Consider the following 10823-nt stretch of genomic DNA (forward strand, 5'->3'; position numbering starts at 1 on the left):
TTTGATTAGATTCAGATTCATTGGAGAGAGGAGGGTTTTCTTTTCTTTTCCTTTCTTTTCTTTTCTTTTGTGAGTAGAGGTTTACAGAACTACATTGTAGTAATATTTTGTTTTCCCATCAGCAGGCACATATCATCTGACTGTCTTTTGTGTGTATATGATGTTGCCAGCTGTTGATGCTCAGTGCCTAGATCCATTAATTCCTTAGGATTGCAAAAGAAATCCTTTTTGAATTGGACGATGTTACAGACACATATATGTATACACGCATTCATACAGACACATTTCTGGGAACAGATATATCTCAAGCCAACTTGTCTTTCCTTTAACAACCTCTGTCACATTATTACTTGTTTTAAACCTCTCTTGTTTCAAAATTCTCTTCTTTTCTATATGAAAACAAGATATGCATAATACAAAGTGGTGGCCCAAATTTACAGTAACAACTTCCCAAAGGGAACACAATTATTTTAGATGAGGGGAGACAAGAATTACTTAAGAGGAAAGAAGCATTATAAAAGATAAGGAAGCCACCCAAAAAAGGTGTATCTGAGCTCAGTATAAAGTTAAATCTAAATTCTGCTCAGAGAACTTTCATATCACGAGGGTGACATTTTAGAACTATGAAACATTTGAAGCTTGAAAAATTAGAACAGGAAGATGAGAAGAAAAACTAAAACATGTTTTAAAGTTTTCTGGATGAAAGGATAAAAATACATCAAGATTCACTCAAGTGTCTTTGAAAACATGGGATTAGAGTGGAAGAAGGAGCAATTTGAGTTTCTTGTTTTGTTTTCTTTATTTCTTCATAAAGTGTGTATTTCATCTTAAGCCAGTTCACCATTGCCATTACATCTTGGGGTCGGGCTGGGCAATTTCATGCCATTTGACCTAACAACTTAGAGACTTCTGAGTGACAGTGATAATATACTGACTCCTGGTATGGGTGTTCTAATGTCTGTCACAACATGAAAGGTATTCATTTAACAGAGACACAACAGAATCAGATAAACAAGGAATGTTTATCTGATTGATTGCAAGGGTTGGGAAGGGTGGTTTCCTCTCATTCGATTAAAGATAAAAAATTTATACCAAATGAAAACAAAAACATGCTGTGGTTGTTTCTTCTCATCCCATGGTGCGGGGATTGGGGAGGGGTTACTTTTCTTTGTTAATGGCTTTATTGAGATATAATTCACATAGTATACAATTCACCCACTTCAAGTGTACAATTCAGTGTTTTTTAGTGTATTCATAGGGTTATGCAATCATCACAATCTAATTTTAGAACATTTTCATCTCCCGTAAAACTAACACCATACCCATTAGCTATCACTTCCCACTCTCTGTATCCCCTACCTCCAGCCCTAACCAACCACTAATCTACTTTGTCTCTACAAATTTGCCTGTTGTGGGCAATTAATTACCTTTTAATTGCCATTCATAACATGTCCACTGAAATTTTTTATATTTTATTTCTTTTTGCATTATTATAACAACAAGAACCATCGAATAGAGCCCTCAAAAACATAAATGGCTATCAAAAAAATTGTAGCAGGCTAACCCCCAAAAATATTGTTGAAGCCAATAGCATCTAATACCTTAAATAAATAATTGCCAAGCAGAGAAACTGTGGGAATGATGACAGATTATGGTATCATGAGAGTCAAATGCTAATAATTTTAAACATAAATTTGAAATAGGCTTGGGTTGTAGAAACTTTTCTTGCTCGTAAGAACAGCTATAATTGTAACCAGGAATATTTGCAAATCCAAATCCTGACTTTATTGCTCACCACCTTGTGACTCTGGGCAAGTAATAGAAGATTTGTAAACTTCAGTTTCCTCATCTGTAATATGGCAATAACGATGGTACCAACCTCATCATTAGTGTGGAGATTAGCACACGGAGAGCTTTTAGAACCAAGCCTGACACATAATTAGTGCTCAGTAAATGTTAATTATTGTTGTGTCTCTTTTGTTCATAAGAACTCAATAATTCAGGTCAAATCCCAAAATGGAATTCTTAAATTTGCCAACTTGCCCCTTGTCACATATGGTTGGTATTTTCAAAGTCTCTATTCACAGAAGTTTCCTGCCATGAAAGTGATGGATCGGAATTTAAGATAGTGTAATTTAGAGAAAAAATAACATTGATCAATGATGATTAATAGAGCTATAAACCAGCCTTCACTTGCGTTAATGCCTTGTGTTCTATAAATAGTAAAAGTGCTAATTTATTATTCTCACCTAACACTCATGTAACAGATTTTCCATTTCGAAATTAAAAGAAAAAATTAACAGCAATAAAAAAGCTTATATAATGGTATGCTACATGTCTAATAAAAAATAAAGAATAGCGTTAGATCATTGTAAACCATATATAACCTCTTATAGTTGAAATGTCTAACTAAGAGCCTAAATGTGTGACTTTTAAATCTATATGAATTGAAGTTGTGATTTGGTTTTGTGTCCATAAATGTAAGGCATTGTAACCATGGATGATTATACTACTTTCTCTTTAATTCCAGCACGAAATGGCTTTGGAAAATAGGACTGATAGATTAGATAATTTTATTTTTGAAGAATTATTATGTATTTTCTATTCTTTTAAAAAGCGTGGTGCTAAATATTATTATATCCCAATCAGATGACTCATGATACACAACATTTTCATACTTGGGAAACGTTAACACATTATAGCTCTTTCTTTTAAAAGATAAAAGAATTAATCACAGACAACACATTTTCATTTTCCTTCGACCCTGTGAGACAATTTAAATGAGTGGTTTGCATGTGGCCCCACTTTGGCCCTCCAAGGCTTCCACATTGTCCATTTGTGTCTACATTTTAACCCCCAGCTTTGCTCCTCTTGGCATTGTTTTGTGTTTGCATGAAAATTTGTAAATTTTTTTTTGCATGACAAGTCATTTGTAATGTTGAAATTAAATGTCTAACATATCTTGCAATATCACGTGTCATTACTTCTTACATGATATTTTTTTTGTTTTATTTTCAGTTACTGAAGTTTAAATATGCTTGAAATGTAAAAGTGGCATGAAACTGGAGTGATGCAAGAATATTTAATGTTCTTTTAAGGACTTACTATTTTTTAACTGGGAAAATTTGGGCGGAATTTCCAGCCTTGTCTTTTGGACACCAATCTCAAATACAAATTCTGATAAAACTATATTGAACATAAGTGCTGTCAGTAAAGTAATAAATTCTGAAGTGATTCTTCATTTTTTCCCCTGAGAATGTGTTTCTAGACCTTGACTATGAAGTATAAAACGTGTCCACTAATTTCAAAACATTAAATATTTGATTTATTGTTTTTCTTAAAGCCTTCTTAATGGTACATAAAATTAAGCCCCACTGACTTTGGTGGAAGTTCCTAGTAACTAAAAAAGTCATGATTGACAGCACCAACATTTTAGTACTTTATTTCCTAAATAAACATGACTACCAAAATGGCTGTTTGATATAGGAGTGCATGAGTGTACAAAGAAAATAAGTTATTTATACCATTTCGTCAAGCTTCAAATCCCCAAGGGCACATAACTGACTCCCACCAGTGGGCAAACATATGTACATCAAACAAGTGCTTTTCCTCTAAGTAGTCACCCTGCTGGCTCCACATTTCTTCTTACCAGCTGCCATTGCCAGTACTCTTTTAGAATACCCTTGTCAAATTACTTTCAGTCTTTGGCACGCTCATTTTAATACCTATGTGGTAAAAAATCTTGTTCCTTGGAGAATGACCCTCAGACCCAAATCAGTCAAATTAAGGATGATAATCAAGTTGATGAAATATATTTTTTAAATTATACATGAATATGAAATTACTAAGACTTGCATGGCTTATAGCTTATAAAATAACTGTGAACATATTTCCCAAAGAAGAGTTCCAGAAAGCACTTACGTAACAGCAACAGTGGGAATAAATGAAATTTTCTTGAGGAGTCTTCTAGACAAGCATCTGATATTCACTTGAATGAATAAGTTCTAATATATGTATTATATTATGTATATCTGTACTATTTTAAATTCAGCCTCCTTTAAGCTAACAGAGTGGTTTACATTTTTAAGAACTGTCCATCTTCCGTTATTTTTTCTCATATCAGAATATAGATAAGTGACCATTATATCTCCCTTGCTTGAGTGAATATCAAGTTAATACCTCCTTGGCAAGAATTTTAACAGATTCTGGTTAAATCTGTTTTGGTGTCCTGACTGTCACCAGCTAACTCTGTGCCATTGATAAGGGACTCAACCTCTCTGGGCCTCTGGCCCCTTGTCTATAAATGAGGGCTTGGGGCTCCACTAGCTTTAAAATCTCTTTTGAATGAAAATATTAAACCATAATAATCATATATCTGTGTGTGAAACTATAATTATCATATACCATAAATCTACACATTTCTCTGTGTGGTTTTAACTAAATCAAGCTGAAGTAACTCAAATTCAAGTTATTTAAAAAGATAAGTAGACACCAATGTGTCTAGTGTCCTAGTAAAGTCTTTTCTACCTGATGACAATGACGATGATAAAGATGACGTCTGTATAACACTCTATGTTTATACTGCTTTCTTTATATGAGTCTCACAACCTAAGAGCTGCTATCATCGTTATGCAGATAAAGAAGATACTGAGGTTCAGAGAGATTCAGTTACCTGCCTAAGGTGATGGACTAGCAAGTTTTAGAGCCAGACAAAGCCTCTGGGTCTTCCAATTTAATACTCTTTTCCTCCATCACCATTTATCTGCAACCAGTCTTTTAATCAGGAGACAATTTTTCCAAGGTGTCATCATTCAGAATTTACACTCCTTGAAAATAAAATCCACCTTTAGGGACCCTCTGGCGCCTCTTTAGACTATCCACTTGCGTCACTACAGCTCTCTGCTTTTACAAACTAGTTGTTTTGTCAGCATGAGTGTGACAACAATTAGACGTCCCCTGTTTTTGCCCCATGCCTTTTCTCCTTCACAGTCATTCAATGACAAGCGTAAAAAGAGCTTCATCTTTTCACGAAAATTCCCATTCTACAAGAACAAGGAGCAGAGTGAGCAGGAAACCAGTGATCCTGAACGTAAGTAGATTCTCGAAGAAAATGTCACATGCAACACAAGAGAAAAAAATCCTTCACGGGCAACACGCATGATGTAGGCTCCCCCACGCCACACGCCTAGGCAAACAAACACGGCAGGCAGGCAGGTCAGGGCTTACTACTGTGACCAGTGTTTGGCTGCAGTCTGGATCCTTCCCTTGATGTGGCTCTTCTTTGCAAAATGCATTGGAGAGGGAATTGAGGAAGCTGGGACTTGGCTTCCAAACAGTGTTTATCTGTGACCAGCACTGCGTCTGGTTTGCCTTTTCTATCATGCAACTCTCTAGGGCTTGAGACAAATTCTTTTCTGGACAGAAATATTGGATTCCATTGCCACATATATTTTTTGGAATGCTAACCGATTGGGAGCGATTAACTTGCCTACATTGATTACTAGCATTTGTTCACTCTTTCCCTCCCAATATTAAACACTTACTTACTGAGCAGCGAGCTTGTGTTGGTGTACACTAAATCTAAGAATTTGTCAGGAAACTTGGAGCAGATCATTGCCCTAAGTGACATTTCTGTGGCAACATTAACAATGGGCAAAAATGGCATTCACTGAATCTTTCTCTTTTTTGTAACGATCTTCTGCTTAAACTTTTCGAATTGTTTTACAAATCCTTGAGTCTCAGCCCAGGGAGTTTGGGGTCAAAGTTTCTTCAAAAGAAGAGAGAGTGGGATCCAGATTGCTTAGGCAACATGGTCTGTCATGGTAGTATCCATTTCAACTCCACTGACTTCTTCCTTCCTCTTCCGTGGCTGTTCTTCCTCTCTCATTGCTCTCTCTGGGGACTTCCATGCAGGACATCCCCGGATTAGGTGACGACGGTTATGGAACAAAGACTCTGAGTAAGTTCCCAGGAATGGTCACTGTAACTTTTCTTTTCTTTTCCTTTCCTTTTGAGTTTGGCTTTTGTTCCTTTTCTTGAGGGTCTTTCACTCCTAGCATGCACAAGATACGAGTTTTATTTGTTACCTAGCTGTGAATGCTCCTACAAAGTAATTTTCAACCGTTTTGTTCTGCATGTCAGCATTTAAAAGCAAAGTGTGTCAGGCGCTGTAACTTCTGTTGCAGTTCACACCTTCCCTTTCTGACCGTGTGAAATGACCAACATGGTCTTGATGCCAATCGTGGCATCACTTGCTCTGCCGCCTAATACCTCCCAGAGAGCAAGGAGCCATGTTGAAAGAAAGGGTGAGCGAAATGTTCTAGAACAGGAAAGCAGAAATGTACTTTATGTTCTTTCTTCTGCCTTTTCACCTAGACGTATTTAATGAACTTGCCAAATTCCATAATTGGGTTGTTCTTTGCTATTAATAAAGGAGCTATTTTTATAGTTAAAGGAAACATGCATTCTCAAAAAGTAAATATTAAGCTATTTGATCTTCCATGAATACTTCTTTGTTATTAACTTTGATTGATTTTTTTTCTGACTTGCAGTGATCCTGCTTGAAACGTTTGTATGATAAAATTTTAGATATGTATTAATATGTTTTCCTATCAGTGATTTATTAGCTGCGTTACATAATCAGGTCTTCATTTTCTAGTATAGAGTGGAAAATAAAATATATTAAACTTTTAAATTTTCTAGTTATTAATGCCTTTAGTCTGTCTCATTGCACTGAGCAATAAAAACTAATAATCCTCTGTATTAATATAGCGTACTATGATTTTTTTCAATACTAACTCCATTGTGTAGGCACCAATGAAATAAAAACAGATTTTTGTGTCTTTCACAACTGTATCACATGTTCACTTTTTTGGTTTGTTTTGTTTTAATTTAACAGCTATGGGCAACATTTTTAGAAGCTGTTCATTTCATTTGTATAAAACAAAATAACATTGAGCTGGACTTTGTTTTCAAGAGCTGTTTACGTAACCCTGCGTAGTGATACCCTTCATCCTTCAAATTGTTAATTTCGACTTTTCCTTTAGATATGTATATACAGAAAACAAAATCTGACCAAGAGTAACTATTTTTCTCCTTAAAGATGAAAACTTTATCTTTGAGACTCTATATGGAATATGTCATGAAATTTTTCTTGAATTAGTCGTTGAAGTTCAAATATTGATTTCAACATTATCTGGATAGCATCAGGTACCACAAGAGAGTTTCTAAATTTTCAGTTGGGGAGGGAGGAGAAAGAAGCATTTTAATATATTGGTAATAAATGAACATGACTAAAAAGCAGTTGCTGCTGGAGTGTCAAAAATATCAGTGATGCCCTTTTAAATCCAGAATGTGCACATGTTTGTTTACTCTTTAAAAAGTGAACAGATTTCACTAAGTAAAGTTATTTGCCTACTAATGCTATTGTTAGTCATAGTTTGGACTTTAGCTAGAACATATTTTCAGTTTCTCTTTATCTACAAAATTGAAAAATTCTGTTGTACTATATCCTGATGCCAAGAGAGATCGATTGTTAAATAAAACACTGCATGGTAGCTTCACTCTAAATTATTTTAAAAGTAAAAATCAAAAACAAAAAACCCTGTCATCTCCAAATCAAGATACTTAAGGTAATCATGTACATGAAGATACGCTATTATTGATGTGTGGCTTGACTTTCTTGTCAGTAACAGAAAACAAATTTGCACTGATTCATCCACACTTCTTTCCCTAGTGCCCCTTTGCACTTATAAAATGTGCGCCTAAATCAGCAATGTAATTCTGGTTATACACCAACACAAAGAGGAATGCTTCGTGTGAACTGAACTCATGCTTTTATTTTCATTAGTTTCATGCTCTAAGACTAATCCATCCAGAATGTGTTAATTAACTTGATTGTGGGAATCCTTTCACAATGTATACATGTAGGAAATTATCACATTGTACACTTTAAATATATTACCATTTTATTTGTCAGTTATGCCTCAATAAAGCTAAAAAAAGAAAACTGATCCATCCAATTGGCAAGAATCTATAATATAAAATACATTTTAAAGCACTTTTTTACTGTTAAAGAATGATGTTATATATTCTTTTCCTTTTCCTAAAAATGTGCAACAGATGTCACTTTTTAAAAAGTTGAAGTTATTGCTAATGAGCTTCAGACATCAAGCAGTCGCGTATTCTTCATTTAATTAACCTGATATACTAAGAAGTTGGTAAGTTGAGGAATTTATTTTCTATAACTTAATAAATAGTACAGATGAAAAGAAATGATTTTGGAACTAAAAGCTCTAATTCTGGCACATAACCAATACATCCCTGTTGTGTTAGCTAAACTGTATTTTTATGAAAAAAACAGTTTGAAATATCACTGTACTAGCAAGTCATTCAACATGAATTAAAAACACACTTTGTGCCAGGACCTGTGTTGGTATCAGACCATTTACCTCCTGCCTGTTCCTCCACTGGAACCCAACAGCTATCCAAGGAAGGATCTTAAAATAAAAACAGGAAATATTGAACTGATGCATGAAACATTTTTCAATGACTCATTTCTTCCTCAAAGATTTTCTACTCGTTCTGAAGCAGGAAAGACCTTCAACAATCCATTTCCATCCCCAAGAATAGGTTCAGGGAGTATTTAAATAGAAATAAAAGGCAAGGGATTCCAAGCATCAACGGGCAATTTGAAATATTCCTGCAAAACGCCTAAAGGCTAAAAGAGAGAAACAAAAGCCTGCAAGAAAACGCTGTCTACACACTAGAAGGTCCTGAATTTACAGGCAAGAAACATCCAGCTGAGACATCTTGACCTTCATAACACAGATCTGGAAAATCAGACCTATACGAATGGGTCAAAGTACTTATAAAAAGAAAAATACTTAGGTTGACATTATACATTTTGTAACTGAAGACACTTTCCTGTTTGCTAAAAAGAAAATACAGCAATCAAGTAGCAGTTTCCTGTAAAATGGAGATAAAGTTTTCATCTTCTTTACCTTATCTGAGTTTTCTTAATGCAGTCTCCTCTGCGGCCTTTGACTTGCCTTCTGCTCACGTTTCTAGTAGCCTTGCATGAATGTATTCCTTTAAGTTCTGGCTGCTCTCCAGTGCTTGGTATCTCTTTAATTTGCTGTGCTGTTCTTGCAGAACATGTTTCTTCTAATGCCAGCGATAGCGAAAGTAGCTACCGTAAGTGACTGCTTTGGTTTGCGGTTCTTTTCTTTGCAATTGCCCCATTGCCTGTGGTGGTCATTTCAGATTTTTGCTGTTGTTTTTCACTTGCTGTTTTTCAATTTCAATTCTTTGTCATCCTCATCCAAAGCAAATGGCTTGAAATGAAATCACCATTTGATGTGGAAAGATACAAAAGATACTAGGGCCATTGGTGGACTCATGTGATTGGTGCCATCAGTGGTAGTCTTGCTAATCAACAATTCCAATCTCAGATGGCTGTGGCCTGATGATGCAATTCTCCCAGAGAAGGTGCAGGAAAAGTTCACCCTGGTGGATTTTGACATTCCGCCCCCCAAAATAGTTTAGACTCCCTACAGGAGGGCTGAAAAGTCATGGTTTTATTTTCCTTCTCATTTTGCCTGTTCATTTCTGTTCCTGGCTCCCGTTTACAAGAAAAATATTTATAAATTACAGTGTTCCTTTTAAATTGAGCATGGACCTTTTCTATCTCTTCTCTCGTTGATTACTATTTTAAGATAGATATGATGATATATCCAGCTTCATATTTTTGATGGTTGGGAAGGGATGAAAAAGTTTCATTCTCTAATGTCGAAGGAACTCCGGTTTTTTTTAAAGTGAACAAATCTTGGATCAGAAAGCTTAACTGAAAAGGTAGGTAATTACTTAAAAATTACCTCTGGTCTTTGTTTGGTCACCTCAAGCCATTTGCTTAGTTATAAAAATATTCACCAAACACCAAGCACATCCTTTTGATCCGTTCTTGTGGTTCCTTACCACTTACTTACTGGCTTTTGGTGGCTAACATAGGTAGATATTATTACTGGGATCCTTACAATTTCTATAATATTTATTTATGCTCCTTAGTGAAATGGGTTACTCAAAAAGCAATTGACAGGGATATTAGAAATCTGCAGGGCCGATACTAATGATCCACAGATACCAAGACAGAAATTGGTTCGGGGGTTTTTTTTCCTTCAATATTGTATTAAGTGAAAACTAGAATACTTTTTGTTTTCGCATTATATAGCATGGTACTTTATAAAACCATGCCTTTTTGAGGTGGAGTGCCAAATAGTGTTCTTGGAGTATGACAAATTCAGTTTGGATCTTGAGAAAGGCTTTGGAGAATCATATTGGTGGAAAGTAGAAAAACGCACAAAAGAAGAAAGACGGCACATGGAGGTAGAGGCCAGGGGAGGGAGATGAAACATACCACAGAATGAAATGAGAAAAAATTACCATGAGATACCCTTGACTAATGAAATAATATTGAACCACCTAATTTCTTACCCAACAGAATGACAAGTCTTATGATGAAAGAAATTAAAGGGTTCTTGTTCTCAACATGATCCTTAACATTTTACATTTTTCCTACTCATAATTTTATGATTAGTCCAACTTGGGAAAACATTTGCCTCCCCTCTCTCTTCATTTTGTTTTAAAGCAAGAAAGCAAGCCGAGAAGTGACCAAAGATTGTCTTCTGATACCTGAGGTACCCCCCACTTAGTATAAGGAAAAGTATAACTTCTTTGTTGGGTTTCATGGAGACCAATGGCCCTCGTTTCTTTGATGTTCAGTTTTCAATTTTTAAGTGTTATGCTTCCATCCTGGAGACACAGGT

At 35.4% G+C, this 10823-nt stretch overlaps 1 protein-coding gene across 48 annotated transcripts in view; it reads left to right on the top strand.

Moving 5' to 3' along the window:
• Positions 1 to 10823, top strand: part of DLG2 (discs large MAGUK scaffold protein 2) — a 1837299-nt gene that overhangs the window by 1802781 nt on the left and 23695 nt on the right. For 23 of the 48 annotated variants that reach the window (XR_011441028.1, XM_023646512.2, XM_023646509.2 and 20 more), the window contains one exon: positions 4990 to 5089. Coding sequence is in view for 46 of the 48 variants with exons in the window: in XM_023646512.2 (XP_023502280.2) it covers positions 4990 to 5089 (100 nt within the window). In the remaining 2 variants the exon portion in view is untranslated. Of the gene's footprint in view, positions 1 to 3018; positions 5090 to 5913; positions 5960 to 6551; positions 8883 to 9153; positions 9196 to 10823 lie in introns of those variants that run through there. The other 25 variants (XM_023646513.2, XM_070274265.1, XM_023646510.2 and 22 more) reach the window with 5 other exon arrangements.

The sequence above is a fragment of the Equus caballus genome, chromosome 7 (genome assembly GCF_041296265.1).
Source record: "Equus caballus isolate H_3958 breed thoroughbred chromosome 7, TB-T2T, whole genome shotgun sequence".
Lineage (NCBI taxonomy): Eukaryota > Metazoa > Chordata > Mammalia > Perissodactyla > Equidae > Equus > Equus caballus.